The sequence below is a fragment of the Spinacia oleracea genome, chromosome 5 (genome assembly GCF_020520425.1).
Source record: "Spinacia oleracea cultivar Varoflay chromosome 5, BTI_SOV_V1, whole genome shotgun sequence".
NCBI lineage: Eukaryota > Viridiplantae > Streptophyta > Magnoliopsida > Caryophyllales > Amaranthaceae > Spinacia > Spinacia oleracea.
In genome coordinates, this window is record NC_079491.1 from 22,376,361 (window position 1) to 22,391,074 (window position 14,714).

Genomic DNA, 14,714 nt, shown 5'->3' on the forward strand with positions numbered 1-14,714 from the left:
AACTTAACAAAAAAAAAATTGAACATGCGAGCCAAACAATTGATAGGAATATCAAGCACGATTCAACCAAATTTCAAGCTCAAGCATGTAATGAACAACTATTCTGATAACAATCCAGCCAAATTTCTGCTTGTTAATGATACCTACCTAAACTGTTCCTAAAACACAAGGAAAACAAATGCTACCAAAGTACCAAGCCTACCATGAGTCCATGACACATGTCACCCCCTCTCTAAAGTTGACATGTGCCACTACACACTTTCTCCCATACATTTGACCAAAGAAAATCGTTTTGAACTTCTGAACTACACCCCACAAGGCCTTAGAAACGTCTGTAAGCAACAATGTACAACTACAATTTGGCCTTGAGGGGGAAAAAAATTAGAAAACGGAAAACATACTACTCCCAATCTTTTCAATAATAAATTTCCATGAATGGTCAGGAACAATTTACCACCTTTGAACGCCTTAATTGCAAAGAGATCAACTAAGAATGTAACGAATTAACAACCACCCATGGAAGTAATGAATCAACATAATTGTAAGCAATGCTAACTCGTATTGTTCTAAATAAGCCATAAAAAGTTGTAAAACAAGGATCTTCTCTAAATTGGAAAATTCTTATTAACATAATAACATCTCATAAGAAGAAAAAAACTTAATTTCAAAGTAGAGATATTGAATAATAAGCAATGAAAGCCCCAAAAAAGATAACTCTAGAGTATGGAGTCTATGGACTTGAGTTTTAGAAATAATATAGATGGACTTCAACAAAACAACAAGAGAATCAACTAAATACATGGATAACTTTTGTAACGATAAATTTCTAGACAATTAAGACAAATGAATTCACAATTTAAACATATACATTCTTTTTCATGAAGGTACATGCATCTCCAACGGATCCCGCACAAAAATGAACATATTTATTTACCTTCACTATGAATACAATGTCCCATTCCAAACCTTTTGACTGCAAAAAAAAAAAGAGGATAAAACAATTTGTAAGTGGTTCTAGTTTCCTCAAGCAAACATAATGGAGCTAAATCACAAATAATTTAGGTGGTGATACGCAGACTATGCAAACTACTTTCTCTTGCATTATATGCATCCTTGTCAGCGATGGCACCTGTGAAAAATAAATAGGGCATCGTGCTTTTCTCATCTTAAAAACATGGGAAGAACCTGGTGAATGGTAGTCAGTGTGACGGAATCTTGATTATCTTGTCTCCTTGAACGGAAATTTTCCTTCTCTCTTTCAGATATATAGTCCACAAAAGCCTGAAGCATATGAATGCAACCTTTGTTTTCCACAATATTGTCAAGTAAAGGTTGTCTTGGAACAAGTTCGGAAGATAAAAAATCAGTTACATCATCTAGTAAATATTGAAGAACCTGCAACATCGCAGACAACAGTCAGCAATCAATATATATGAAGTCAGTTTTAACTTTTAACGAATAAAGAGGTTTTCTCTTTTGAAAGGGAATAACTTTTGTTTGATCCTTATAAAGCACAAACTTACAGATCTGAGGTCATTGTCCTCATTCAGTAATTTTCCTCCATCAGCACTAATTACTGCCCGTTGTTCAAGAAGGTATTTCTGAGACAGTAAATCACCAGACAATAAACAAACGGTGAAAGTTTTGGAATTATATTTCATTTATGAAGAAAAGCTTCGTACAACAAAACCTGAGGGAGGAGGTTCGCAATAGATGTAATGACGGATGATATTGATTGTTCCTGCAAGCATTGGTCAAATAAATAAGAATTGAGGGTAGTGATAACTTGCTAAGTGCTACATTCTCTCCAAAAAGATAAGCTTAGCATGAGCGAATGCCTATAAAAACACAAGGTTGATACTTGTGTCACGTGAAAACATTTTCAGGCCACTTACTACTTACTAGGATTAAGCATGGATACAAATCATACAATCAAGTTCAAATCAGATCACATCCTGATGTCAATCTGAAATTTTCACTTCGCATTGGCACTCTAAAAGAAATGAACAGCTTTCATTCTATATGCTGAAACAAATATTTACCCGATAAACAAGTTTCGATATCATCTCTAGTGTCAGCAGCACTTTTCTTCCTTGGCTGAGTTGAGTTCTAAAAACAGAATTGAAATTCTCAGCACTAAATAATGTAAAGTACTATATATAAGAGGGACCTGTAGATTTCAAAATAATTTGTAAAAATACGTAGAGAGATTGTGTGAATAAAAACCTCTTGAAGGTACCCGATATCTTTGCATTAAATATGTCTGAAGCAGCTGAAATAAAGCTGCACTTCCTTATAGTTGATATTTTATCAATGTGTTCTATAACCTAGGGAATAATACCCGCAACAGTCAAAACAAGGATCGCATGTATCAATATGAATGGCAAGATAAACAATAACCAATACCAGAATCAATAAATAAGTGATTAAAAACCCTTGAAAAAAAATACTGTAAGTCTGTAAGACAAAGAAACTAAGAGTATTACCTTCTTTTTCTCTTCTTTGTCATATGGCAACAAAGTTTTGAATGCTTGGCGAAACGGGCAATCGTCACACCCAGGCAAAGCTGTCTTAGCCATAGCCAAGATTGCTTTTATTACCTATCAAGAACAGAAAATAGTCAATTCCAAAATTCTCAAAATGTAATCAATCAGCATGTAATAATAGTAGCATGATAATAAAGCATTTATAGGCATGGCCATCATTGAGGACTAAACAAGAAATCTTTTAGATAAGAGAAATTCAATTACTGCTAGCCTGCTAGGTCACGGTCTTCATAGTTATGTGTGTATTAATGAGCAGTCAAACCTCTAGGTCTTGCCAAATAGGAGGAAGCAACACATTGGTGTATAAATATGGAATTCCGGAACAAGGCCAAGTATAATGCTCCCCTGAGATTATATTGAGCCTTCCACCCTCTAGGTGGGACATCTAAATATAAATATTTGGGTGTATTAACATGGAAGAAGGGATACTTCGATGCACCACTATGGTGTAACATGGCCTATCTTTATACATCTAAATTCTCAAAGGGATGCCTCTTGTTCAAGGATTAAGCAGATTTCATAATTAATTGTGGAAGCATCACCTAGGCTACAGTCCTCTCGTAAATCTGGAATGGAACATAGCAAAAACATAAGTTTTTTTTTTAAAAAAGATTGACCATCATAACATGTTGTTTTCTTACAAGTTACCACCAGAATTCGAACTTGAACTGTAACTCGAACCTCAATTATTGCATTCAACCAGGCTCAAGCTCATCAATATAATTCGAGTTCAGCTTGATCCTAAAACTCGAGCTTACTTAAAAAAGTTAAACTGAGCAGAACCTGGTTGATGTTCGGCTCCGTTCATACCTTTCATTTCTAACGGGAAGTTTTTTTTTTATATACAAATTATATTGAGGAAATTAAAGTCTAGGTATGATTATATCTAGAAATAGGAATAAAAATATTATGTATGAAAAAAAATTTGAACAACAAACAAGCTTTAAATGAAAGAAAACAAGAATTTTAATGAAAACGAACAGGCTTGATCATACACATTTGTCAGTTTTAGTATAGCGAGTAAAAATGTGTGTACAAGCTCGTTTAAATACATATTCAAGCTCGGCTAATTATTTAAATAAACAAACATAAATGATTTTTGGCCATGTTCGAGCTTGAGGTCCCCACTCCCCAGAGACTCAGCTCATTACACCCTTAGGCTCATTGTCTCGTACGTAACAATAACTTTTTATTTTTGGGTTGTTTATTTGGGAGATTCCAGTGTTCCTCCGAGCTTAATTTTAAAAAGTTCGCCCACGGCGCACCTGTGCTAAGGTGCAGTGAGGCGCAACTCTTGGCGCCCTACAAAAGGCGCGTGATTAAAATGTCACGTGAACCTTCCCCAACCCTCCCCCAACTTTCCTCCTTTTTTTCTTTCACAAAAGACTTTAGTTTTACTGTAATTACTTTTCTACCTCTCTGCAACAACAATAGTATTTTGATTTTTCTACATAAATTGAACACCACAAGAGTGATTAAAAGTTGTGCGGCTAGCCTACGTAAGGCGCGCGCCTTCGCCTTGCGCCTAAGCTCCAGGGGCTTTTGCTCCTTGGAGCGGCTCGCGCCTTTTAAAACTTAGCCTCCCAGCCTATTGGCTTAGATTTGATGAATTTCAGATGTTCCCTTACCAGGTAAACTGTGTTTTGATCTTAGTTTCCACACCCTTTACAAATCACCTCAATCTTCCATCAAATTATGTTGTCGGGTTTACATTTCTTTTCTTTATTTTCTTCTCCTATGTAGTATTCTGAGTATTTATCCCTGACATAGAGTCCTACTTTTTTATTTATTAAAAAGAAATGTAATCAATGGCTCATCAGCTCCATGTGGTATTATTTTTCGGATTTGTATATAGAGGAGTCAAGCTTGATTCGGTCATGCCTTGTCCATACCTGGGTTATGTCCTGTTGGCACAAGCATGATAGGTATATATGTTGATTTCAAGCAATCATAATGTCACAGAATTGTCTATGTTTATTTCGACAAAAAAGTGTTTCATCTTTTTTTACCTTACTCTTCATCATCAACCTATTCTTTAGGTTAATGTGGGCAAAAAATTCCTTTTATTTAGCCATCAATGTTACCTGGTTCTAGTTGTTGAGTCAAACATTCACAATAGAAGAAAGATGCCCTTACTTTCTGTAAAAAAATTAGTTTAACATTGAACATTGTCAAACCTTTTTCCTATAGAAGGCAACACCATGGACATTAAAAGGAATTTTCCTATCACGGAAGGTTGCTTGGAATACTCTGCCTGAGACCTGTTATAAATTATGGAGTAAGACTTCTTAGTAAATAATGAAGCAGAAAATGAAATAAGTGAAATTCATGGATAGCATAAACGTAACCTGCCTCCTGTAAAGAATTGCAATATTTCCAAAAGAACATTTAGTTTCTGAAGAATTCAACACAGCTTCCAATATTTTATCTACAACATATGCACATTGTGCACTCTCAGTGTAACACTCCTTTAATGTTATCTGAAAATATGACAAGTATCAATAGACCAACAGGCACAGAAGAAAAAAGAATTTAAAATTCCACTTGAAGAAGTGGCTTTCCCATGTCCATATAAAAAGTGACTAGGTGAGAATAAATTACCTTAGAACCAGAAGAATTATCCGTAAGTGCTTGTTTCAGTTGGCATCGGTTTACGTTATTCTTAATTAGAGAAGCAGCAGCCTCAACAATACAGCGAGTAGATCGATAGTTTTTCTTTAGCCGTACCTACAGTATAACATGCACTTAAGGTCTATTCCAAGATGCAGAACAACCATAAATCTTATAGCAGTTATTCAAAATCTGATCTGCAGTTGCACACTACATGTGACAAATTGCAAGACAAACCTCTTTGTGGCAGGGGAAATCTTTTCGAAATGAGTCAAATCCAGAAATGTCAGCCCCATTAAAACTAAAAATGGACTGCAGTAAGCAATTTAACGAGTGTCAATTCCATTATAGTCTGAATTTAATAGGGAAATAAATGTGCAGAAATCCATAGGCCTCATTTACAATATCACCCTCTTTCCAATCAATTTACACACAGAGAAACACAGATAATCAAATATGCACACACACACACACAGGGGGGGGGAGAGATTTTATTTTCATAGAGATAAAGGGGAGGACAAAATGCAAACAAATATACGAAGAGTTGACCTGATCATCATCACCAACAATAGTTATTTGTCCATGGGATACCAGAAGCTTCAAAAGGCCATATTGCATAGAACTTGTATCCTGAAACTCATCTACAATGATGGCTTTCCATGATGCTTGACATTCCTCAAGGACTAAGAAAAGAACCAAACGTAAGAAAGTTGTGTTTAAAAAGAATATTATTATCGTATTCTCTCAAGTTCTTAGAGATGAAAAGAACCTTCAGGATAATCAGTTAGCAGCTTAGCTGAGCAGCTGATCAAATCATGATAATCTAGAGCATTACAAGATCTTAATATGTCATTGTAATTGCTCAGGACTGTAGCCTGTTTCAAATGAGATCAAAAGTATCATGTTTTATAGGACAGAAATGAGAAAATGTAAAAGGAAAAGGATAATACGGATTCAGGATATGAAGAGTGAACCTACTCCAAATTGATCACCCTTTTGACGACATTCATCTGGCGTCTTACCAGATGCTTTAGCCTGCATCACAATTCGAAGAAGAAATAAGTACAACCAACTTATTCCACGTGCTTTTATTAGTACGGGTGGTTTTATTGCCTTGTTGCCTTTCTTCAAATGTAGCAGACGTCTACGGCATATATATCATCCTTTTATCTAGTGCTCTTCACTTCTTCAGTAATCAGTATGAGTATAAAAACTGTTTTATCTTAGTTTAAATTAAATACAGATTTAATTGTGGGACAGAGCAATATAGCACACCAGCACAGAAACAGAATCAAAAATTTGAAAAAGGAGCATAAACTAGAAAATTCTGAAAAACAATATTGATGAAATTTTAAAAGGAACTATATTCTCCGCTTACCATAAAAACGAACTTTGTTCACTCTCTTTGCCACTGCAAAAGAATTGCATCTTTCCGGACCAAATTTCACTTATTATTCTTTTTCTTCAATTTCTTATGATCTAAGGTAAGAGCCTAAGAGGTATTAAGGGAGAAAAAAAGTAACCATAGCCTCACTTGTTAAACAGAAAACCCCTGTGCTCCTATGTTCAAGTTGAATAGTAATCGATCATGCGACTTACAAAGACTTGATGCCAATGGCTCATGGGACAAAATTTTGTGCGAGTAAAAAGACAAAAGGTCGAGAATAGAGTGAAAAAATATGAAATAGATCTCAATTTAGTAATTGTGAACCTTTCCCAATAATCCATTTAGTTATTTATCTTTTCCGGCAGACTTGGGCAGAATACTAACACCTCTAACTCGTGCTGTTGTCAAAAATGCAACTACAAATGCACTTTTTAGTACTTCAAATAATAAAAATGTTTCAATCGCCATACGACCTTGTGGGAGAGTTTTGCAAAGTTTGAGCATTTGAAACGAGCAATATGTTTTCTACCATTACACCCTTATGTTTGCTAGAATTAGCTAATGAATTCAACTTGCTTGATTTTCAACACACTACCCATGAGGAAAAATCTAGTCAAATAGGCTTGTAGGCATCCAGTTGTATTTACTCTTAGGTAAGGGCATCATCTTGTGATGCAAAACACCCAAGATGTCAAATGTGACATCTACAACACTCCTCTTATTACTTAAGTGTAATGAATCAAGTGTAAGGGAAGGGCATAATAGGTAGTGAGTAGTATTAGGAAGAAGACAAATTAGATAGGTGTAGTAGAATGGTTATAAATAAGGGCTCATTAGGTTATGAGAGGCATGTGGAGAAATTAGTAAAGCTTAGGCTTTGGAGAGTGGTGACCTCAAGTCACTAAACTTGGAGATTTGTAGCCTCAAGCTACTACTTTTGTAACCCTTTTTGTGTTCTTCATCCATTCAAGCAATTTAACATAATTTATGCCATTAGATTTCTGCTCCAAATAGGCAGTTCATCACACTTGGTATCAGAGTGGTACAGTTTTGGGTTGATCGGATTTTCTGATTTTCAAAAAAAAATATGGAGGTCATAGAATGTGCAGCACGACAAATGCAAATGTGGATAAGAGAGGATTTCTCCTACATCACAAGCAAGAGAGATCGAGGAATTTCAGATCTAGAAGAAAAGCGGAAAATCTGACAAGAGCTTCAAATTCACGAGTTCAATGGTAGAAATTTCAAGGACTGGATCCTTCAATTGGAGGAGTTCTTCCAACTTTTTCTATTGAATGAGGAAGAGAAGTTGAAGGTTGTCATCATAGGGCTTGACGGCGATGCACGGCGGTGGTTCGAATGGAAACACCGGCGACTGCCATTTAATGACGGGCACAAACTGAAGGGCCAGGTGATGCAACATTTTAGTTCTTCACCAACATCCTGGTAGCGAAGAGCAACTCCGACGAAGTTCATCGATAAGGCTGGAAGCGTGGTGGTGCTAGAAGAACATTAAGTGTAAGGGAAGGGCATAATAGGTAGTGAGTAATATTAGAAAGAAGACAAATTAGATAGGTGTACTAGAATGGTTATAAATAAGGGCACATTAGGTTATGAGAGGCATGTTGAGAAATTAGTAAAGCTTAGGCTTTGGAGAGTGGTGACCTCAAGTCACTAAACTTGGAGATTTGTAGCCTCAAGCTACTACTTTTGTAACCCTTTTGTGTTCTTCATCCATTCAAGCAATTTAACATAATTTATGCCATTAAATTTCTGCTCCAAATAGGCAGTTCATCACATTAAGTTTGATTGAAATGCTCCATCTTAGTTCTACACTCTACTCGATTTAAATACCTTTGACTATAACGCCTCCTACCACGGACTATAAGGCCTCCCTCCAGAGTTCAAAGAATGGGAAAAGCACTCAAGATACTAAGTGTGACAACTACAGTAATCCTATGCTCACTTTGGTTTGTGTCAATCTTAGTTCAACTCGAATTATATACTACTGACGATAAGGCCTCTTCCCAAGAACTATAATGCCTCCTCCTAAAGCTCTAGCTTTGTCCAAAGACTTAATGTGGAGGCTTCCAAGCTATATCAGGAATTATATGTCTCAAAGAATTTACTCCAAGATATGAGGTAAAAATACGATGCATAAATGATTACATGCACACTTATAAGTCATATACAAAGTATGACATTGTCCTTGCAGAAATACAGAATTTCTCTAAGTTATACGAAACTCATTAATTAAGAAGTCGAGTAACTTTAAGCATTCATGCTACCTTCATGAAGGCCTTCCACTGATATATTATGTTTTTTGCTTCACAATAACTTGCCTAATATTTATTTTTATTCTTGCATAAACTGTGTAGTAGTGTAGTACAAACAATATTTTGTTTTCTTCTATACTTCGTGTTACTATTTCAAATAGATTTTTTTACAAGTTCTTATATCCTAAAACTCTAAGAAGAAAAAGATAAGCGTAAAGTAGGACAAAGAATAAATTGATACTAGTACGTAAATGGGGCACCTAGTCACCTACGACCTACTAAGTTTAAGAGAAAAGAAAGATATTATAAAGTTATCATTAACATATAAATGAGCAATCAATAGATCTACAGTATGTAAGATATAGAGAATAAATTAATACCAGTATATATATGAGGCACCTACCAAATCTAAGAAAAAAGAAAAGATATTATATACCGTACTACTCCTATATACTATCATGAAACTATAGAAGAAGAAAAAAAACATTTGACCATAGAATTCAAGAATATGCATGCATACTATTACAAGCTTCATTGTGTTATAACTTTCAAGGTGACTAATAAGTAATAACATGGAAAAGAAGAAAACAGAAGCTAACAAGACCACATACCTGAGTCACAAATTTCTGCCATTTTTGGGACTTCTCTTTGAAATCCTTGATATTTATATCCACGGAAGAGTTCGTTTTCTCACAATTGTCAAGACTTTGTATGCCACTATTGCTTTCGGTTAAACGAACTGCCTCAACAACAGCTCTTCTTTGTTGCCCATGCCCATAAATTAAGAATTCTGATGTGCGACCCAACCTGCAGTGGTCATTTTGTAGGAAATAAAGTTTGATGAGAACCATCTAAAATCCAGCATTATTTCGGACAGGATTTACAGAATTATGGTAACACGGTAAAAACAGTAGTTGTTCAGCAGCTCAGTCAAGCAATGTTATCAGATCAGCCCAATAACCCAAAAAGGCAGTAAAAACCAGTCTTCAGTTCTTCACATACAACATATTGACATAGAATACATCACTTAGATTGTAATGACTCACAGGAACTTAAAAGGTCACCAGATTTATTCTAAAACTCAATTAACAGCACGTAAATTCCACTTATCCATTTTCAACCATGCCATTTCCTAATTTGTTACCATAACACTTGACCCTATCTTATTAAAATGGCAATTCCCCCTAGGACATCAGTTCAATCAATTTTAAGCAAATGTCTGCATATAGATTTCGACTTTATCCGACTTCGTCCATGCAACCTGTTACACGTCTGAATATTTTGGCTCAAAAACTTGTTTTGTGCATATCATGCATTGAAAAGTTCAATATTCATTTTCTAAGTCGACAGAAGAACCACCTTAACAGTATTAATTTCTTCCCTTGAATTTTACACCATGAAGCTCCTTGAGCAAATTCGATATAAACATACTAGAAAAGTTTCTATTTATTTAATGGAAATAGAGTCTTCTATTTCAGGAAACTTAACTATTCGCTATAAAAACAAGAATAGGTATATTATATACCTAAATTCTCCTAAACACTAGCAGCCTGTTTGGTAGCCGGTAATAGATGGCAGGAATGGGAATGAATCTAAGTATAATTTGGCAAAGAAATTAACATCATAATGTCCATGGTAATGCATTTTCATCCCATCCTTGTTTTCCTTCATAGATTTTAATTTCCACCCAATACCAACCCCAAGTGACAAAGGATGGTAAGTGTATGTTCTGGGCAAGTTTCTAGGAGTGAAAAGTAAAAATTGGTCCAAACAGGTGAATTTAAGAAAACAGCTTATGCTCCTCTAGAAGCCCAAAACAACTTCTGGAGACAACAGAAACAGAAGCCACAATTTGTAGCTTCTTGAACGGATTCTCGTGGAGCTGAAAAGCTCATTTAATGGGACTTTAGCCGGACAAAAACACCCCTACTGAAAGTAGAAATAGACCACTTATCCATGTAAAAAAATATTCTCTCTCTTCCTGGTGGTCACCTCTTTCCTTCTTCTCCACCAATGGTGACTTTTATCTCACCTCCACCAGGCACCATGGACTCTCTTTTCCCATAACTACCATGAAAAACTTAGAACACCCTCCAAAACCACACTCTCAACCCAAGATCTACCGCATAAACACTAGTCAATGGTCACAAGCTCACAGCAATAATCCACTATGAACAACTTGTGACAACTTGTGATTTTGGGTTCAGTGTATTTGAGTGTTTTAATTTATTGAAGTAAGGAAGGTGATATTGAGGAGAGAGAAAATGATTGGGTTTGCTTTAGAAGGTAGTTTATGGTTGTCGTTTCCGAAGGTACGGTGTCGAAAAAATTGATGATGATAAAAATTAATTTACCGGTGATAAAATCCCAAGGAGATGCAGCATGCAACCAGCCATGCAAAATTAATTTTCCGATGAATTGTATTTGTTATTGGTGGCCTCTTCCTTCTCCTTTATACTTCTCCTTTATTCAATTGCTCAAATTTCTTTTGGGTTGATTTGCAATTACGACAATTGTTGTTGAAACCACTTGTTAAAAAAATTCTTGGTGTCTGTTAATGGAATTGGTTTCTGTGCTGGTAGATCCACTAATTTGGGAGAAGAGAGGCAAAACGATAGGAGTAAGAGAAGGATGGTAACTGATAAGTGATGGTGCCGTGGTGAATAGGTGAATAGGTGACTGTGGTGGTGGATAGGTGATGGTGATGGAGGAAATGTGACCAGGTGAAGAATGGAAATTGTAACTACACTTTTTGCTAAAACAAATAATAGTGGAGTACTTTGAATTTCTAACAAATTTTTATCTGCTCAATAACCTGTCAACTTTATTAAAATACACTGAAATCCATATAAAGATGTGAAAAAGCATTTCAGACATACTTATCGGCATGAGCACGGCAGAGTTGCAGAGAAAATGAATGAAAGGTGCTGATGGTTAATGCTTTGCCAACTTCCTTTCCAGCTACTACTGCAACTCGATCTCTCATTTCAGAAGCCGCTGCTGTTGTGAAAGTCATTGACAGAATGTGGGATGGACCAATGCCCTAAACAAGTTCTCCAAGAAGTAAGCAAGCTGATAAACGTTTCAAACAGTCTTCTTTGAGACTCGGTTCTGTTATAAGTCATAGCTATTAATTTGGGAAAAAGAGTGCAATACCTGATTTAGCAGCATCAATATACGTCCAACCATAGTCGACGTCTGATACAGGGGAAAAAAACATGATTTAAATTGATTTGTAAACACAAAGTATGTAGCTAAAGTGGTAGCAAATAACTATGCTTCCCACATTCCAGAATAAGTTCTTATCTTTGAAGGTTACAGATTTTAGGAAACCGTCATCAAAAAATGAATACTGAGAATTGAGAAAGTTAAAAGGTAAGTTAGGATTATAGGAACAGGTGTACCATTTAAAGACAATATAGGAAAGAATGCATGCTACAAGAAAGAAATTTCCTTACAACATGGAGAAGATAAAAGACAAATTTACAATCGCTCCTTTCTCAAATTTGTACCAGACGATTCGCAAAGAGCGGAAACAAACATATTTAATAACCAACGGAGAATAAATACTTCGTATCTATCTAGCTCATACAGTTCAATTTTAATTAAATAGAGTTACTGCAAGTAGGAACAATATCACACAAGGCCATGTTAAGAGCCAAATTAAACACTCGCATAGCAAAAAAAAAAAAAATTAACATTTCTTAAAAGGGACCTAAATCAGACAGCTTACAATAACTACAAGAAAGAACACCTAATTAGAAATGAGAAATTTAAAAAAGTGAAAAGAAGAAGATTGCGACAGACCTTTCCACTTCCTGGACCAGCAACAACCATCAATGGTGTTGAGGCATCAGTAGAAGCAGCGTCCAATTGATCCTCATTTAGTGACTCCAAATATTTAGAATAAGATTCTGGCATGCCTGAGAACTCCTTCGCGTGTGTTATGTTTTCTTTCCTTATGAGATGTTGTGAAACATCACCTTGAACACCCTGTGGAATTTCAAGCTTGGTATGAGATACGGACCTCGCATTGGAGTCATTCCCATCATCAGCTTCATTGTTCGGGATATGATCCTGATTGGTATCTACTCCCCTCTCAATTTTTTTAACTGAACTTCCATGAGTCCCATCACACAACAAATCAATTGCTTCAAAAATTGAAGAGTCAAAATCGTCGTCAAGAGAACAAGAAACTGGGGAACACTGATTTATACTAAAGAATTCAGATCTTTGCACTTGTGCAATGACTGGAGTAGATATCCCCTCATCCCTGAAGCACCCCTTGCTCTCGCTTGTAGTAGAACTATCAAATAACCTATCCCCAAAATTACTCACAGTTGAAGAAGCTCCAACATATTTACTGGCACTTCTTTCGGATACCCTTGATGCAGATAGACACACCGAATTTATCTCCTTGAGAGGAACCCTCTCTACCTTAGGAGCCCAAGTTGGGAAGTTGTTACCGATTTTACTTGAAGTCCTACAATAAGTCAAAAAAATCACATGAATCATACATTCACATTACACTATCTTCTAACACATAGATAAAATCATTTTCTCTTAGCATTTTTCACAGGAACAACGCTCGAGCTACAATGCTACATAGACTGAACGAAAACAATTCACGATCTAGAAGCTTCTTATAATCCCAACCACTTCCTTAATTCCCTCACACACTGATTTTCCCTATCATGCAATTCATTAAGCCGCATTGCAAACCGGAATTCATCCAACCCCATACATTTTCACACTGTCAAACCCTTTCTCTAGCTTTAATATCTCTACACAACTATTATATGATAAAATGGTGAAACAAAATTTATTTCCTTAACATCCAATTCATCCAGCACTGAATCCTAATTACATTAAAATCGACGGCCCGAGGGCAAAAGTTCATTTTCATAAAACAATTGATCAGCAAAACCGATTACAAAACCTAACACGAAATGGAACAACGAAGTAAAAATTGAATTGAAGCAATCGAAGGCAAACAGAAATGGATTAAAATGCGAAAAGAGGAGAGAGAAGCTTACTTGAGAGGGGCAGAAGGAGGAGTGGAAAAGCGAGGCTTCTTGCGAGAAAGAAGGGCTTTAGCAGCTCTGAACCTGAGGGAAATTCGAGCTCTTTGTTCGGGTGTTAGTGAATCTTCTTCAATTCGCGGAATCGGCGAATTCAACTCGTTTTCTTTGTTCATGGCGATGAAGCTTGGTTTGTAGAAGAGAGAAGAAGAAGAAGAAAAGGCATCGGCAATGGTGGTTGGTTTCTGAGTTTAAATCAAAACATAGCGCCAAGCCGCCAACCTATGAAAACATGGTTCCCTTTTAAACCATCGCCACAGGACACGATCGGCGAGGAAGTATCTGCACATGTCTGATATGTGCAACCCCACACATATCAGACCCAAAAAAAAGGAAAATTAAATTGGGATCTGATTTTGGGGGGAAAATGAAATTGAATAGTGAAAGACACATGGCCACACTGCCATGTTAGACCTGGTTACGTGGAATAAGTTGAGCTTTCTCAAATTGTCTCAGTTGGTCATGTTCTTCCCCAAATCGTCTTTTTCTTCCCCAACTCTCATCCCAGGTTCTTCAATTCACAAACCAGGAATGAACCTCAAACACAAACCATAGAGTTGAGGAGAAATTGAGTGCAACCACAAACAAATTTGACAGCTCGGATTAATGCTCTCGAGATGACTTCGAGGAAAATAGATCCAGAATCAGGCGTTTACTAAACGACCAAGATGGCCCTTATGAATGGAGGTGGAAATCGCTGTGTTCCGATGACGAACAAGATCCGATTGAGGTAAATGGAGGCTTTGTTTAATGTTATTCTTGGGAAAATTAGGGTTTTGTGGTATTTTATTTGGTGTAAAATATGTTTAATTTG

General features: G+C 36.2%; 1 protein-coding gene across 6 annotated transcripts in view; it reads right to left on the minus strand.

Annotated features, from left to right (window-relative positions):
* The window catches only part of LOC110796219 (ATP-dependent DNA helicase SRS2-like protein At4g25120), a 32,101-nt gene extending 17,889 nt beyond the window's left edge, over window positions 1–14,212 (minus strand). For 2 of the 6 annotated variants that reach the window (XR_008920560.1, XM_056827996.1), the window contains exons 1-19: window positions 13,856–14,210; window positions 12,627–13,302; window positions 11,976–12,017; window positions 11,699–11,862; window positions 9,431–9,626; window positions 6,135–6,191; window positions 5,926–6,031; window positions 5,706–5,839; window positions 5,394–5,468; window positions 5,148–5,273; window positions 4,895–5,026; window positions 4,724–4,807; window positions 2,487–2,600; window positions 2,227–2,327; window positions 2,043–2,109; window positions 1,691–1,741; window positions 1,524–1,601; window positions 1,186–1,395; window positions 935–973 (exon numbers count right to left, since the gene is read on the minus strand). Coding sequence is in view for 5 of the 6 variants with exons in the window: in XM_056827996.1 (XP_056683974.1) it covers window positions 935–973; window positions 1,186–1,395; window positions 1,524–1,601; window positions 1,691–1,741; window positions 2,043–2,109; window positions 2,227–2,327; window positions 2,487–2,600; window positions 4,724–4,807; window positions 4,895–5,026; window positions 5,148–5,273; window positions 5,394–5,468; window positions 5,706–5,839; window positions 5,926–6,031; window positions 6,135–6,191; window positions 9,431–9,626; window positions 11,699–11,862; window positions 11,976–12,017; window positions 12,627–13,302; window positions 13,856–14,016 (2,613 nt within the window). In the remaining variant the exon portion in view is untranslated. Of the gene's footprint in view, window positions 1–934; window positions 974–1,185; window positions 1,396–1,523; window positions 1,602–1,690; window positions 1,742–2,042; window positions 2,110–2,226; window positions 2,328–2,486; window positions 2,601–4,723; window positions 4,808–4,894; window positions 5,027–5,147; window positions 5,274–5,393; window positions 5,469–5,705; window positions 5,840–5,925; window positions 6,032–6,134; window positions 6,192–9,430; window positions 9,627–11,698; window positions 11,863–11,975; window positions 12,018–12,626; window positions 13,303–13,855 lie in introns of all 6 variants that reach the window. The other 4 variants (XM_022001252.2, XM_022001251.2, XM_056827998.1 and 1 more) reach the window with 2 other exon arrangements.
* Between the last annotated feature and the right edge of the window lie 502 nt (window positions 14,213–14,714).